Genomic DNA, 18,468 nt, shown 5'->3' with positions numbered 1-18,468 from the left:
CAGTAGTCATCAGATACCTCAGCTGAAACTTCAGTGCTCTCTCCATTTTCACTGCATTTTATAATGAAAGATGTTATCAGTGAAGCATGAATACAGAGAAGATCAACTCTCATATTTTTATTTTGTTCTGTTGTATTCTTGGCCTTCTGTTTTCTGAACTATAAATATTTATGGTAGCTACACATGCAGTGAAGAGAAGAATTCGAAGTCTCACTTCAGAGAAAAATTTTCCCACAGAAATGAAAGTTAATGAAGGTTAAATCTTTTCACAACAAACAATGAAAGTCCAAGGGGCTTTAAGAAGACAGCTCATGTTTACCCGACTTCTGATGCATGGGTTGTCTCAGTTTAAATCAAGACAGAACAGCACTGCCAAATGCACAGACAAACATTGCCCAATCTGTACAGAACACGAGTAAATTTGGGCCAAACCTGAGTCTTCAAATACATTCTGTGCATTCGTAATTCACAGGAAGCAGTCTTATCTAGTGATCAGAGAAGGGGAAGGGAAGTTAGGATATCTGTAATTGTATTCCCAGTTCTGTGACTAGCTTGCTTTGTGACTGTGCGCCACTTGTTTAATGTTTCTGCCTCCTTCTGATAAAATAGGGTTGGTGATACTCACCTTTGTAAAATACTTGGACATCGCTGGATGAAAGATACCTGTGACAAACCATAGAGACCTTTTGGGGGACACAGAAGTACCCACAGGGTCATGTGTTCACCATATCCCAGTTTCTTTACAAAACAGGCTATGGCTGCAGGACAGAGAGAACCTAGGTCCCAGTGGAAAGTTCTCAGAGGGCAGCAAGCTGGGCCCAATCATCAGAGAGCAGTTAAAAAGGCAAATGCACCAGAAGGAGCTTCCTGCTCTAGGGATATTTCCCCAGTCACTGCTGATCAAGTCCGGCTCTAGACCAAATGGCACCGCAGGTGACGAGCATCTTTGGCGCCTCCCCACCCCCACTTTTGAATACCTTCTTTTTATTGCATTTGTAGCCCATTTCTCAACTTTTATGCCCAATTTGCATGCATGATTTATCTCCATCATATAAGCCGATAAATTTGCATGCTAGGATCTATAAATCTATATTTATTCATGCCATATATAAGGAAAGTACACTTTCACAATTACACAGCAAAACAAGATTAACAATATCGCAGCTGGGTTCTCACTTCAGTAGATTCTTACATCTCACTGAATGGCAATGCCCCACCCCTTATTATACCCGTGAGGACATGGCTGACAACATTCTGAGAGTTTCGAAGAAAATGTGGTTCTCAGAAAGTCTGGAAGGTTCCATTAGATTCTACAAAGGTCTAGAACATTCTATATGAGTGAAAACTGACTCTACATACAGAATACCTGAAACATTTTACTTTAAAAATTCTATTTACCCTTTTGTCACTAACAAAAAAACCCAACACTCTGAGCACAGTGCCTCCCACGCCCAGTTCCCCAGGCGGTCGCCTGGGTCGCCTGCCCCTAAATCCGGCCCTGCTGCTGTTGACCAGGAGGATTTCAGACCACATGTATTGTCTTCAGACTTGTGTCAGGCTTGAGCCAGACGCCCAAAAGGCCTTTTGTTAAAAGAAGAGTTTTCAATGGAAGCTAGGTCATCAGAAAAGATATTTCCCCCTAACCCTTCAGCATCTGAGTGATTAGGCCATGTGGTAATTTTGACTGGACTCTAAACCCGAGTCCACCAGCATAACTGAGACCACCCTACCAGTCTCCAGCCCAGTCTCAATACACAGATTAGAGGTCTCCATGACAGAGTTATATTCCCATTTTAAGACTCCGCATTTCTGAGGATAAGAAGAATAAAAAAAAAAAAAAAAATAAGAATCAGAGATGAAAGTCAAGAAAGACCTGGATCCAGGTGTATGCATTCCAAAAGAAGACCCTGTAAAATTACCTGAGGTCTGGGATCTAGCTAGACTCCATCAACACTCAGCCTTGGTCCATGAGGACATTTGTGGAGAGATTTCCCTTAGTAGCAGTGGTTAATGGAACAGTCACTCATGAGGCTGAAGCATACAATATCTCTGTTCTAAACTATGCAGGAATTTGCTTTATTTGGTGAATAGAACTGCAGTGACTAAAGAGGTATATCAAATTGATAGTCGAATCCAGACATGCTCAGATGCAGATCTTAGTTCCAGCTCATGAATTATCACACATTGGGCATCTGAAGAAAGTGAAAACACTACCCCAACTGCAACACTGTTTTTCATTAAACAGGGCATTCTCTTTATATGCACAACTTCTGTGTCTCCTATCTGGGATGTCAGTGAGTGGCCCCCAAAGGGAAGCTTCAAGGTATCCTTAGTTCCTGTATTCCTGGTTAACATCCCATTTCAGTGAACGGGGAATACATAATTGGGCCCTCAAAAAAGAATGCAAGGGGACACCGGTACATTTTGGTGGGTGACATAATACCGTGCTACTATCTGGAGGCCATTTCCTTGCAGTCAATACAATGCAGAAACTGTGCCAGGTTTTCACCAGAGTTGGACTACTTACAAAGGTCCTTATAGAAACAGGAATAACTTATGCCCCACCTTGTGCAGGAGTTTTGGGACCACCTCAATATAAAATTAGTGTGCATACCTCTCTCAGAAAGGCTCAGTGAAGCCCCTCAAATAATGTTGTGTAAATTTGTGGAGATGGATGCAAAAGTTTGGGATAGGTTCCTTCCCTGCCTCTTCTATGCAGTACAAGAAGTCTCATGTTTTCATAGGATTCTCCCCTTTGAATTGTTACATGGGCAATAGTTGTATGAAATTTTGGATCTTATTAGGGAGGTATGGGAGAAACAGCGTACATGGATCCCAAGCCCTTTTTTACGTCACAACAGACACATGAGATGCGGTGAGGCAGTTTGCCCCCGTCCAAGCCCAATAGACTCCTGTTTAACAAGCTCCTAGTAAAACTACACAGCACCTATGAGATAATCTACAAAGTCAGTGTAGCAAAGTGGGGGGCCTTTTAAGGAGAGTTGGGCCCACCCTACCTGTGACTAAAGATGCCTCCTGTGACAGCAGGGCTACAGAGGGCTCCCTGCACTGTTGCGGGGCCAGTGACACCCAGTCCCTAGAGGCGCAAGGTGTGGGGAAGGCTGTGGTGCTAGCAGAGCAGAACAGAGAACCGCAGCACTCCCAGCTGGTGAGAGCAGGTCCATGACAGTAGGGCTGTAGAGAGGGTTAGTACAGAACAGGAAAATCCAGTCATTCAATAACTAACATTATGGCACTCATCAGGAGGCACTATTACACAGTGACTAGCTAATTCTGTTTATCTGAACAGAGAGCAGTTAGTTATAAAACCATAGAACATTAGGGATGGAAGGGACCTCAGGAGGTCACATCTAGTCCAACCCCTTCACAAAGCAGGACCAACCCAAACTAAATCATCCCAGCCAGGGTTTTGTCAAGCCAGGCCTTAAAAACCTCTAAGGATGGAGATTCCACCACCTCTCTAGGTAACCCATTCCAGTGCTTCACCACCCTCCTAGTGAAAAACTTTTTCCTAATGTCCAACCTAGACCTCCCCAACTGCAACTTGAGACCGTTGCTCCTTGTTCTATCATCTACTACCACTGAGAACAGCCTAGTTCCATCCTCCCTGTAATCCCCCTTCAGGTAGTTAAAGGCTGCTATCAAATCCCCCCTCATTCTTCTCTTTTGCAGACTAAACAAGCACATCCTCAGCCTCTCCTCATAAGTCTTGTGCTCCAGCCCCCTAATCATTTTCATTGCCCTCCACTAGACTCTCTTCAATTTGTTCACATCCTTCCTGTAGTAGGGGGCCCAAAACTGGACACAATACTCTAAATGTGGCCTCACCAGTGCTGAATAGAGAGGAATAATCACTTTCCTCCATCTGCTGGCAGTGCTGCTATTAATGCAGCCTTCTGTTAGCCTTCTTGGCAACCAGGACACACTGCTGACTCATATCCAGCTTCTTATCCACTGTAATCCCCAGATCCTTTTCTGCAGAACTGCTGCCTATCCCGTCTGTCCCCAGTCTGTAGCAGTGCATGGGATTCTTCTGTCCTAAGTGCAGGATTCTGCACTTCCCCTTGTTGAATCTCGTCAGATATTTTTTGTCCTAATCTTCCAAATTGCCTATGTCACTCTGTATCTTATCCCTACTCTCCAGTGTATCTACCACTCCCTCCATCTTAGAGATAGCCACAAACTTGCTCAGGGTGCAATCCACCCCATCATCCAGATCATTAATGAAGATGTTGAACAAAATCAGCCCCAGGACCTACACCTGGGGCACTCCGTTTGATATCAGCTGCCAGCTAGACATGGAGCCACTACCCGTTGAGCCCGATGATCTAGCCAGCTTTCTATCCACCTTATAGTCCATTCATTCAACCCATACTTCTGTAAGTTACTGGCAGGAATACTGAGGGAGACCATATCAAAAGCTTTGCTAAAGTCAAGGTATATTATGTCCACCACTTTCCCCACATCCACAGAGCCAGTCATCTCATCATAGAAGGCAATCAGTTTGGTCAGGTATGACTTGCCCTTGGTGAATGCATGCTGACTGTTCCTGGTCACCTTCCTTTCCTCCAAGTGCTTCAAAATAGATTCCTTGAGGACCTGCTCCATGATTTTTCTGGGGGCTCAGGTGAGACTGACTGGTCTGTAGTTCCCCGGATCCTTCTCCTTCCCTTTTTGAATATGGGCACTATATTTGCTTTTTTCCAATCGTCTGGGACCTCGCCCAATCACCACCAGTTTTCAAAGATAATGGCCAATGGCCCTGCAATCACATCAGCCAACTCTCACAGCACCCTCGGATGCATTGCGTCTGGCCCCATGGACTTGTGTATGTCGAGCTTTTCTAAATGGTCCTAAATCTGTTCTTTCACCACTGAGGGCTGCTCACCTCCTCCCCATATTGTGGGACCAGTTTCTGATGAAGTTTCCTTGTTGATGCAATGTAAGATTCAGGAAAAACAGAAGAGTGAGAGAACTATTCCAAATTGAGGTGAAGAGCATTAAGGACAGTGAAAGTATCACTCATCAATTACTAAAATAGAGATGACAAAAGGGACTAAAAGAATAGGTTTGAAAATTGGTCCAACATTAATTTTAATGTTTAGCACAGAACAGTGTCTATGCAATTTATCAGAAGAGTTGTTCACTGAGCTGGTCTTAAAAACTCTAGGGTTTCAATGCTCACTTGATTAAGGTGCTATGAACTGGAACAGCATAATAGCATTGTAGAACAATGCAAATTTAAAGGAGGAATAATGGCTATATGAAAATGAACAGCTATTTTAAAACAAATACTTAAAATGCAAAGTATCTTCAACTGAACTTACATGTTGAAAATTTCTGTTCTGACAAACCCCACTGAGCAATCATACTGCTGTTTCATTTGCAGTTTAATTGTATCTTACACATAACAAAACTAACTATTTCCATATTCCCACTTCTGCAACAGATGTTCCCTTTGCTTATGGGGGATACATAAGTGACTAAACTGACTATATTACTTCTTACAGATCCCACACTTTGTAGGAGAGACAAAAAGATTTTAAAACTTCAACAGGATTTCTCTCACGACAGCAGGTCCACCTGAAAATTGATTTTAGGACGGACAGTTACTAGGACAACACAGACAATAAGAACATGGGAAGGTTCTCTGCACCACACACACATTTAATTTTTAATTAAATGACTGTGGTTGGTACCATGATCCATCTTGCATGGATCTACTCTAAGCAAAGGGGCATTGAACAACCCAGGGGATTGATGGGTTACTGAGTCTTTCGCCTTGAGCACGGATTAGTACTGACTCTTTGGCAGCCTCTGATAAGTGAGAGGAAGGGTGGGTTTGTGTCTAAGAAACTGGTGTGGAACTCAGAAGAACTGAGTTCAGTCCCTGACTATGCCACAGATCTGCTGTGGGACTACAGACATATCACTGGAACTCGGAGTGTGCCTGTAAAATATTTACCTTCCTCATGGTGGCATTTTGAGCGGAAAGAGCCGAATGAGCTATGAAAAGTCTTCACAAACCAGATCTGGTTTCTCACTGTCAGGCTATAAGCAGAATGCTGAAAGCAATGTCACTGTCTCTAGTGTACTAGTTTTGTGGATAAACAATCTCCAAAGTTGTCATCCTTTCACCAGAACTCCTTTCCACACACAGTATACATTAAAAACTGTACAAATGTTTGCAACCAAAATAGCGCTCTTACTTCTATGTGCATCACATAGGCACATGAGATGGATATTTAGAATACAGTGTTGCTACATTTTCCTCAGAATGATAAATATTTCACCAGAAACTCTATAATTTCAGTCTCAATTAAATGCTAAGTTTGGAAGACTCATTACTGAAAGATTACATTTATATAAAGTAACATTTACAAGGCAATGTTTGACATTAATTCTTTATGTGAAACTGTAAAAACAGTCACATTTCATTTTTCAGGATAAACTCCAACAACTGAATAGAGTTAATGATATAAGCACTCATGTTTCTGAGCGTGATAGGAATATTTATGTCATCTCCATACAGGGATTTAAAATGTTATGCCAAGCTAGGACAGCTTCCTGTCAAACTCCTCAGTATTACCTTTGGATCAAGCTACAGAGTTAAAGGCAGAATGTCTCTCTTGAAAAAGCTAATTAAACAATGTGATTTAAACTTGTGAAAGATCATTGTTTATGGTATTTAAGTAACACTTTAGAGTATTAAAAGAGAAGCAAAGAGGGGATTGACAAGTCTCAATCCCTGGTGCAGCCCTATTGCATTGGTTCTGAAACCCGAGAGTCTGTATAATTCTGTGCAAATTTCCGGAGATTGTCCAACACTTGCCCTATGCCTCAGGTGAATGATTCCATGGCAAGCTAGGGAAAGCCAAGTATATAACAATGCTGGAAACAAACTTTTAAAAATACCAAATTCTCTTTTCACTACTGATGCTGTTGGGTTTGTTCTGTGTTTCAGTCATTTTGGACAAGGAAAATACACTGGTCAGTTTCACTTTGAGTCCATGCATTAATTCAATGCTGCAATACTTGCATAATGCTGCATACTTGGATTCCATAAATCAGAAAGGAATGTTACATTAACCATCAAAAACGGGTTTCCATTTAATTTTTTTTTAAATCAGTCATTTGTATTAATATCAGATTTTCCAAAACAATTGTAAGAACAAACTACCAAACAATTTGGTGTTTAATCTACCTGACATCATCTCTTTAAACAATTTTATAAATTCAAAACTGACCATTATACCAAAGTTATCCATCAGAAATATTCTTTTTACCATGTAGGAGTCTCATACAAAGGTAACAGAGCCTGATCCAAAGCCCATCAAAGTCAATAGAGAGGCTCCAATTGACTTCAGTAGACATTCAATTAGGTGCATTGTGAGAAAACCGTGAAATGAATTCATATCAATCATATAGTCACTTATGTACACTTCTGATGGCTATGATATACAACAGTACTTTATACCAAACAGATTCAAAAAAGCCTCTCAAGTTCAATGGCGGTTCTATTTTAAATACTTCACCTTAAATGAAGCATCCTGAGAGGTAAACGTTGTACCCATTTTCACAGATGAAACCGAGTAAAGTCAGCTCTTTGGGACAAAATGTTTTTCTGTTAATTCTGTGATATACCTGGTACAGTTCCGGGTGCAATACCTAACAGTGGTAGAGCAAGAACTAGATACCAAGATTCCTGACTACCCCTGTTCTGTCCAGGGGTTGTGTACACTCAAAATGAGTCCACCTACGTAACTAAAAATCAAAAATCAATTAAAATGGATTTTAAAATGGATTTTATAAATATCACTTCCTCCCCACCCCTGCCATCCCACACACAATGCATACGCCACAGCGGTGCAAGCCGAAAGCCCAACAAGAGAGAGCAATTCTCACCTTAGAGGAAGCACGAACATGTGCTGCCAACGCTGCTGAAATTCGTCTATCGATTCTTTCACCCTTCCTGTGGCATTAGGACTAGATGAATCGCTGTTTCAACCCATTGACAGTGTTAGCAATTCAAAATACATTACCAAGCAACTGAGTAAAAAATACTATCAATTCTGGGAGACATTTATAACCAGACAATGCAGAGTTAGAGTCAGAGGTATTTAGAAAGCAGCTGCAAGCACACAGTGAAATATAAATGCAACTATAAAGGCAGGATATTTACCACTATGTCTGATTAGGTGATGATAATTAACCAAATAGTTAAAGAATCCAGTATATTTGCCTTCTGATACCAACAACATTTTAGGGTCCCACTGCCCCATTTTAAGTAGGCAAGTAACTGTGCTTTTGCTGTGGGATGGACTGTAGATGTGAAACTAACACAGCAGTCTCAGTTATACTTTGCATGTTTATAGAGATTTTCACCCATAGATCTCAAAGCACTTCACAAAAGTGGATAAACGTAATTATCCCCATTTTAAAAAGAGAAACTGAGGCATTAAGAGACACAGCAAGACCAACTTGGGTTCAACATTCATAGCAATTTTCTCTCCACTCCTAGACTCTTATTGTGTTAGTTGCAAAGATACTACACTCCATGCCTGGGTGTCCATGCTTTTGGGACTTTTTGGTTTGCACTTAGCAACTCCAGGTGGTCCCAAGAGCAGTTCCCTGCCTCTGAAATGTACTACACTGAGGTTTAGAATCATAGAAGGTTGAGACACTCGTGCCTGTGTTTTGAGCTTCCTGAACCAAATGCCAAATGAAATTCCAGGCACAGACCATTATGCTGTAGAACGTCAGAGTTACGAACACCTCAGGAATGGAAGCTGTTCAGAACTCTGAAATGTTCGTAACTCTGAGCAGAAAATTATGGTTGGTTTTTTAAAAAAAAGTTTACAACTTTTGAATTAATGCAGCTTGAAACTTTACTTTAAAGAGGAAAAATGCTGATTTTAACCTTCTTAATTTAAATGAAACAAGTACACAAAGTTTCCTTGCCTTGTCAAGTCTTGGGTTTTTTTTAAAACTCCCCCCCCCCTCACTTTTTTTAAAGTAGTTTACCTTTAACACAGTACTGTACTGTGTTCACTTGCTTTTGGGGGAGGGGACGGGGGAGGCTCTGTTGGTGCCTGATTGTGTACTTTCAGTTCCAAAAGAGGTGTCTGGCTGAGAGGTCAGTTCATAACTCTGGTGTTTGTAACTCTGAGGTTCTACTGTACATAAAACCATGAAGTGGTTGAAGAACGGCTCTTGGCCTTTGACTTGCCTTCTGACCTGTGCTTGTCTGGAATGTTGGAACTCACCATTCTAGAGATAGAAATAAAGTTCACAGTAACCAGGTACAGGCTATTCTCAGTAGCAGGTCTAGGCATGTGGAAATCACTCCTGTGGCAAACATGCTTAGCACAAGCAGCTATTTCTAAACATGGCTCTGCAAAATGTATTTCTTTGCAGCCTTTCAGCAGACTGACCTATGAAACGGTGGGCTGATAGATGAACCTTCCATCCTGTTTCTAAAGTCTTGAGCTGCAGAGGATCGTGGTGGTTTTGTTATTCCTTTATAGTACGTTAGTAACATGATTTAAAGCCATGTAAAGAAGTCTCCATATATCATGTTGTAGGCGCTTTTGTATTGCAAATACATAGAAAAGTTACCTTTCTCCCTTTCTATTTGTCAGATCACCTCTAAATTTCTGCTTTATAAGAAGAGTGTTTTTAGCATGCTTCTATTGCATATATCTTTAAAATATAGTATTGCATTTTAACTCCTGAGTGCCTTGGTGAGAAGACATTTTAAAAAGCCAGCAGCAGTTTTAAATTTTGTACTTATCTGTACAGTCAAAATGTTCAGCAACATCTTCAAGCATTTTCTAGATAGGTTATTTGGAACCAAAGTATAAACTTCGGTTTTGGGTTTGGACTTAAATATCTTTTAATTCTTGAAATACATGCAGCATACAAATATATATCCCCACAACCAAAAACTCCCCTAAAACATGCACATTGAGTTTGAATGAAGCCTTTCTTTAACGGTCCTATGCATCATCTCACTGATACCACATAACCCACAAGACAAATTGCTGCAATGTTAAAGCTTGCAAAACTCATTTATTAGTTAAGCAACAATGATTAGTAAATGTGAATAGTGTTTTAAACCCTGGTATTTCTTAAGCAAGAGTACTTTGTATTGAATTGATTCAGAACTTGTAGGTAAGGCAGCAGATGTTACTTATACCTGAATTCATGCTTCACTCATAGCTTGCATTAGCATACTTAAAAGGTTCAACTAGGAAAGACTAATGTCACTTCCATCAATATTTAATACAGCATTACAACTAAACAAAGTGCTTTCAATCCCTTGGGGATGCAGGGCAGGAGCAAGGAAAGAAATCACAATGAGTTCAAGACAACCAAAGAGGAGCATGGAGAACAACTTATCTACCTACTATGGTAGATGGGTGTTGAGTTAACAGACTCATTCTCATCACAGTTCACTGTTTAAAACCCTCAAAGAAGTTTAAAGTTTCAGGTGAGTTGCACTATAGTCCTTTCAATTTCCGGATAAATATTAATTCTGGTGTCATTTATTTCTGTGAAACCCTGAAGTCAGGTAACATGGGGGGAAATGTGGCTGAGGAGAGGGAAGGGGAGAGAGCACTGAATACAAATGCTTAGATCTGGGCTTCAAAACATTTCTCTTCCACACATCCTGTCATCTTTGAAATGTGTTCACCTATCTATGACCACAAAGTAATCAGTGACTGTAAACTGGAAGCTGAACATCAGTGATGTGACATGAATATAGATAAAGGAAGTGCATACAATAATACTACTACAAAGAAAACGTAATGTGCAATATGAGTACCATTTATTCTAAGGCTGTTTTAAAACAGCCATTATAATATATGCTGAAAGAAGGCTTTTTTTAAAAAAAAGTGCAGGTTTGCAGATAGCTTCTACCTATTACTGTTTGTCCTGCACACACACACAGCCCACTCACCTCCCCCCAGCTCTCGTTTATTGTTAGAAAAAACTGAGAATGGTAAAACATATAGTAATAATCCTATGGATTTTATATATAAAAACAATTTGCAGCTATTCAAAGTTTGGCAGCAGCCTACAATACACCTTTGTTAATAAGAAAAATGAATATAGCTATTGCGTCATGAATACAATTATCATGTGCTAAACATGTAAAGACCCCACAGCCATTAACACAAACAGACCTGTACCTACTGAAAGAAATTCCTAACCCCAGAAAGATAACATAGGTAATTCTAGAATTCAAGATAGAAAATATCTGTTAAATTATCCAACCAATCTCAATGACAATGAAAAAGTGTTCCCTACAGAAAACAGTGCTTTGTCCAGCCTAGTTTTTAAGTGATCCAAAGCAATGGAACCACAGCAGACAATTCCTAGCCTAAGAGTCCTCACTTTCTGAAAGGATTACCTATGTTCAGCCTAAGTCTTCCCCCTCAATTTATCCCATTACTCTCAGCTGAATTTTGTGAGCGCACACAGTGCAGCGTTCCTCCCGCCGCTATAACTTGCCCGCTACACCAACTGAATAAATCCACCTCAGTGAGAGGCGTAAAGCTTAAGTCAATGTAGTTGGGGCGATGCAGTGTCTGCATAGAGACTGTGTTACTTGCATTGCCTGTCGGCTGTCAGCCACAAGAGGTACAGAGGGTGCAGCAGGGTGAACGCAAGGGCCACAAGGTCTTACCTTATCACATGAGCCCAAAGTCCAACACCAAAATCCCAGGTCTTTTCCCTCTGGGAACCATCCATTTTATTCTCTTAACAGCACTTGAAACTGTTATACTTATAAAATAAACAGCAGGATTTTATTTATGGGGACAAGGCAATACACCATGTTTATTGTGAATACAAAAATTTTAAAAAACAATTGTCTCTCTCTCTCTCTCTCTCACACACACACACACACACACACACACACACACACACACACACACACTTTTACAAAGATGGAGTATAGTTATTAGCTTTAGTTGCTTGTGTTAGTCCACTGGCCAGGTGGCTAAGCACGAGGAAAGGAGCATGGGTCTGTCAGCGAGCACCGGTGCTTTTGGAGGATGATTGTAGAACTAAATTTAAAGTTTTTATTTTTTTGTTTGTTTGTTTTTTTAATAGGGGTAAGCTTTTATGTTATTTTATGGGTTTTGTTTTGTTATGTTGTATTTGTATTTTGGAGTGATTATTAATTATTTATGTTTTGTAAGCATGATTATTGTTATTTTTTATAGTTTATTTTGTTTTTGGTTTTTTTGAGGTGGATTTCAGGGTCATTAGGGTGGGCAGTCTTTGGCCGTCTGGGTCGTAAAAGTTGTTATTTTTACTTTTTTGAACATTTGAGGCTGGAGCCTCTTTTTGGTCTCACATACACACATTACTTATTTATGTATTTATATTTTAATTTTTTTAACATTTATTTAAAGCGCGTAACTGGAAGACACAAGTGTCCTTTAGAAAAAATAACATTTTTTTTATTTAAAACATTTATTATTATTACAAATAATATATATAATAAACAAAAACCGGCTGCAAGTTATGATGAATGAACAACTCCACCCCAGTTTCTCAGTTAGGTACTAAGCACATTCCTAGTTTACCCACCGTGGTTTGAAGATGTTGCAAGGAAGGCAAACTCCACCCTGGTCCTCCGCCAATTGTGTATACTACAGAAAGACCCATCAGACCCAATCATGATCAAGCCCCATATTCTAGTGAACTTTTTGGGCCAAACCATAGTTTAATACTACAGAACTAGGAGAGGGTGGGGTGAGAGAAAATATGCAACACTATTTCACCAGCAAATTAATGCATATCAGAGATGATTTTGTAATTAGGATTATTATCCTAAACATTTATAACAAAGGAAAAAGTTGAATTTCTAAAGTGAAAAACCACGGTTACCATTATATAAAACCTGTAATTAAGGAAAAATGGAGAATGTGATTACTATTATTAATTCTTTGTAGCATTAACAGGTCCAAGTGAGAATCTGGGCCCCATTGTGCTAGATGCAGTGTGGACATATAAGATGACATTGTTTCTTCCTGAAATTGTTTAAAATCTAAGGCCTCCATTTGGCAATCTGATCTGCATGGGCAGGCTCCCAGTCCTGCTCAAAGCCCTACTGTTGCTTATAATCAGACTGCACGAGAGGGGCCTAAAAAAGACACCCCCCATCCCACACACAAAGGACATCCTTCCTCCCTCCCTTCCCCCTACCCACACAAACAGCCAGAACAATCAGGGTGTCGGTAGGCACACTAGATTAATTCCAATTATTTTCTACCTTTGGCTATTCCAATATTCCCTTCTTTTTTCTACACTCACATCGATTTTCAATTTTTAAATAGATTTTAGGAATATAGGAATTGCGATAATGAAACAGACCCAGGGTCCATCTAGTCCAGGATCTTGTCTCCAACAGTGGTCCCCACCACATGCTTCAGAAGAAGATGCAAGAAACCACAGCAGGTAGACAGTGAAAAAATTAATTAAGTGTTATTCCTAAATTCTAATTAACTAAACACCAAGAATAATCAAATTTAAATATTTGATGGATGCAAGTCATAAGGCAACAAAACGTATATAAACCATAAATTATCCTCACAGATGAAAATTACACTTATCTATAACTTTAATAATTCAGCACTTGTACATTTACAAATAGAAAAAATATTCCATAATAGTGTGTTGGCATATTATTCTGAAAATGAGGTGAGACGAATTACAGACGGAAGTTCATATTAAACTTATTAAACAAATTCAAGTAATTTTTTAACTAACATGAAAGATGACCACATCCCATGACAAATGACCTTAACCCGCTGAAGAGAGTTAATCCTACCATTATTTTAGCCAATACGCCATCATCACTTGACTCCATGGTTACCACTGCTTTGTCTGTTTCGATTTCACATAATGCATCTCCTGCATTTACAGTTTCACCTGCAAAACAAGACAGAATTTTAAAATACTGTAGAATAGCTTCCTTTCCGAACTACTTAACCCTTGGTAGGATGGAGACATACTGAAATATCCTCTTAAGCATGCATCTGGCTAGCAGTTTGCCAATATTGTAAGGATGGTTAAAAATGCAGTAAATATATTGCACTCTGAGATTTCTGGATAAAAATCACCGCTCTTCTGTAAAGTGTTAATGTCATTGATTATCCATGTTTGCGTTAAGTATTCAAACAGAACAATGAAGTGACTTGCCCTAGGTTACAATCAGCCAGGAGCAGAGCCAAGAAGGCAATCCTGAAATCATTATGTCCAGCCTTTGGCACAAACTGCTAGACATTGCTGAAAATGATGATGTACGAGTCTCTTAATATAATACTGGTAGCAAGCAGCATTGTCTTAAAATTATATATAAGAATGTTGTGCGTCTGTGTGTGTTTTATATATATATAGGCAAGTGTAATATATACAGAGAGGCAAGCGTTACTTTGAATTTATAGCAAAGAGTTAAACATGGAACGGTCCTCTGTCAAGGACTCCAATCATCACTACAGATATACAAATAGAACGTCAAGAAATGAAAAATATTCAGATGGCAAGGCTGTCAGTTTGTTTGCTTTCAGTCTATCATGCTATCCTGAACAAACAAGAGCTTTTAGAAATACACATATTTTGTGAAATGAAAATGTGTGTGTTTGTTAGACATGGATTTGCATGTCCTATAAAAATCTATAAATGGGATCACTTTATAGTATCTTTTTTTCCTCTCCTTTTAAGCATAACACATACATGTCTGCTATTGCATGATAACAGGCCTTTGAGCCTGCATTCTTTTGTCAGGAGAATAATGACTGGATGCCTGCCATTAAATGAAATTACAGTGGGAAATCTGAAAAGGATCCAGAATGTTTTGGCCTTAAAGCAGATAAAATATGCTTTTCTTTACAGAGCACTGGAGAAACAAAAAGTACAATTATATATCAGGTTTGTAGGTACTTATTTTTAATTAAAATACAAAACACAAGCTTTAACATTTTTCTCAGCACAGTAAATGAAGCAACAGCATTATATGTCTAATTTTAATTTCCAGTTCCACCTCTAAAGCGCTTAATCATCAGAAAAATTACTTTGCCATTTACAATTTCTCCCTATGTTTGTGCATGTAACATGTTCACATCTTTGTCTTGATTATTTCTTATATTGTTAGTACTTGAAAAGGGATGAGGAAAAAAGAAAGAGAAAGAGCTGCTGTATGATCTGGATGACCTCTGCGTTAGGAGACAGCAGCTGCCTTCAAGTCTCAAATAAATACTTCCCCGAGTTTCCCTTATGGGAACTCTAAGGGGAGAAAGGATGGCCAATTTCTTTGTCCACTCAAATATATACAGGGAATTTAGCACTTCACTATTTCATTTAAAAAAAAAAAAAAAAACCTACATTGAGACACATTAAACTGCAACAGAATTAGGGACTGAATTGTGCATGGAGGGCTACCAAGCCCTTCAACTCTAATGCACAGCGGTTTAGTTCTGTTAAATGGTTAATTCATGTGGTTTGTTATAACACCTTAGACAGCTACATAGGTATTTACTAAATAACATGGACTCGTTCCTTAGTTGTGCCAATTCTGTGCCCAGCACAGTTGAAGGGGCAAGTGACATCTTTATGCCTCCCATCACTAGCCTGTGGCCAGTGGTGGCTACTCCAGACACAAATGCTTACAGCAGCCTTAGGGCAGTTCTATTTTTAGAGCAATGGCTGCAGCAGTACAGGATTGCCAAAGCATAGCAGCGCTCCAGCAATGTCCCCACCCCATCAATGTGCCTCCTACCCTGGGAACATCAAACCTGTCCAAGGTGCTTGAGGATTCCCTCACTGGGGACACTCCAGGAAACTAGTAAAGCCAACTTTTTCTGCCTCCTGGCCCCACCACAGCAGCAGCAAGTTGCAGAGGATTTGACCTATTTTTAGAAGTATGTTGCAATAGAGCCTTTAGAAATCCCTGCCTCTGGTTCAGTAACCCAGTTTAATTAATAGGACTGTGCTACCTCTCAGCAGAGGCTGCCAAATTCATGATACATCCTAGCAGGTGCCCCATTTGATGCCAAGTACAACTGAAAAGATCAGTTTCCCCACTGGAAAGAACTGGAAAGAAGAGAGCTTTGCTGAAAATTCTGACTCCCAATGCAGAAGCTGGTACTTGGTATCATAAAATGTCCAGATGGTGGCTCTTTGTGTGACCATTTTTATTATAATTATTCAGGTACTTTGAAAACCCTTGTTTTAGCAGTTAGCTCCTTATATTAGATTCATTACTATATTACACTGGAGTTTTCCTCCAAATCTAACCTATGTCATATCCAACAGAGGTTCAATAGCCTGCATGGAATAAAATGGTCATGTCAGTCCAGTTACTAGTGGACAGGTGTCCAAATATTAAGACACAAATTGCAGCCCTTGATGCAGTCAGGTGCTCAAATAAGGATTGGCTATGGAGAATCCCCTTCTCTCAGCCCCTGGAGGTAATCCCTCTAAAACACTGTTGAGTTACACTATATGGGGAAGCATCCACTGATACTGCCAATTTTATGAACCTGGCTCAAAATAATCACAGGATTTTAGTCTCCAGGGCTGTCAGTCTGTTATCTTTCACCAGTACTAAATGCATACATAATAAATACCTTTAGAATAAAAAGCCGTTTTATTTTTAAGAAATGGACTTCATTACCCATAGGAACCAATGGAAACAGCATCCACAGTGAGGGGGAAATAATGAAGCTGTCTATTAAATACAATGTGTTTTCTCCTGCTGAAGTGAAATCATTTGTCTCTACTGTGCAATTGCAAAAACAAAGATTAGATATTTACACTTAAAGAGCAGGAACAATGACCAGAATAGTATTCTAGTGACCCCTGCTGGATACATGGGGGAAAAAACCCACACATTTCCACATGCAACATAACAGATTTACCTTTCCAATCTTGTGTCTTTCCATTTACTTTGAAACACAGTACCATATAATGTTTATTTTTTCAGAAATAAAATCAACAACACTATATATCTACTAGTGCCAGTCAACCATCTATATCAAGTCACTGCAGGATTAGTCATTTATGAGAATCACTTAATGGTGGTAAATTTAGAAGCAGGACCCCAATTTTCCTTTTTCCTCTTTAAAAATCTTCCTACCCATTTGCTTTAACCCTTATTACACTGCTATTTTCCAGACTGCTAGTCAAAAAACCATTTAAAACTAATTATTGTCAGAGAGAGCTAAATGAGCCCATGTATCCCATTCAGATTTTTTTAAATGGAAAAAGATGTCACTGTAATCAAAATATTACAATAATTCGACTTCGAGTCCAAACTTCAATTAAGAGCAATTAATATGCACAACTGATTTTCAGATACTTATCTAGGAAGGCATAAAAGGGATTGAAATAGCTTTCTATAACACACATGGAAGAACTGGCATAAAACCTTTATAATGGGATATAACAGTTGTACAGTGGTTTTTAAAAGATTTTGTACTTTAAACTGTAGTTATAAACACAATGTGTAGAATATGGTCTCATGGTTATCAGAAACTCGTGGTTAGTTAGGTTATGTCTACACTACAAGCACTGAAGTGGCACAGTGCTGCTGTAGTATACTGTAGTGTAGACACTTGATACAGCAATAGAAGAGGTTTTTCCATCACTCCAGTAAATCCACCCCCTCAAGAGGCAGAATTCTTCCATAGACCTACAGGGATCAATGCCAGGGCTTAGGTCAGTTTAACTATGTCTTTGAGGTGTGAATTTTTCACACCCCTGAGCAACATACCTAGGTCAACCTAAGTTTTAGATATACACCAGACTTTAGAGAAAGACAACTCCTGGGGCTGTCGCCATTGTCTATCTGCAGCAAGTCATTAAACCACACGGAGCTTCATTTTACCCATCAGTAAAATGGACATAATTATACCTACCTAACTTCCAAAGGTGTAATGGTGCAGATTAACGTTTGTAAAACACTTTGCTCTTCTATGGTATCTCTTATCTGAGTTTCTCAAAAAGTTTTGTTTGTCAAAATACAAACTGAATTTTAACCTTGAATAAGAGTAATGATTTCTTAAGTGTAACTAAATTTAGGAAAATATATATAGTAATAGTACTTTCCACATAGTCAAAGCACATACAAACATTAAGCATGCTGATACTACGGTAATGGGGCCATATAAGTACCTAGCTTAATTGTCTAAATAATTTTCAACACTTCTATGAGGTACCACAAATACAGTAAGTATTATCCCCACTTTCTAGAAGAGGATACTGATGCAGAAATAACTTAAAAATACACATAAGACCACAGAAGTCTGTATCAGAGACAGCATTAGACTTCAGGATGTCTTTGCTCCCAGATCTGTGCTCAGACTACACCTATCTCTAAAATAAAACTAACAGTGGTCTTTAGAAGCCAAGATATAATCTTATTACTCACTA

The 18,468-nt window shown here is 39.3% G+C and overlaps 1 protein-coding gene across 1 annotated transcript in view; it reads right to left on the bottom strand.

The window, feature by feature from the left end:
- PDHX (pyruvate dehydrogenase complex component X) overlaps window positions 1–18,468 on the bottom strand; it is an 87,359-nt gene that overhangs the window by 48,278 nt on the left and 20,613 nt on the right. Inside the window, exon 4 of the mRNA XM_067557548.1 lies at window positions 13,868–13,968. Within this exon, the coding sequence (XP_067413649.1) occupies window positions 13,868–13,968 (101 nt within the window). The remainder of the gene's footprint in view (window positions 1–13,867; window positions 13,969–18,468) is intronic.

Source organism: Emydura macquarii, unplaced genomic scaffold (assembly GCF_026122565.2).
Source record: "Emydura macquarii macquarii isolate MOO-44397 ecotype Brisbane River unplaced genomic scaffold, CSIRO-AGI_Emac_v2 contig_1876, whole genome shotgun sequence".
NCBI classification, from domain to species: Eukaryota; Metazoa; Chordata; order Testudines; family Chelidae; genus Emydura; species Emydura macquarii.
The sequence above is the reverse complement of the archived record's forward strand: the minus strand, read 5'-3'. Positions and strand labels throughout refer to the sequence as shown.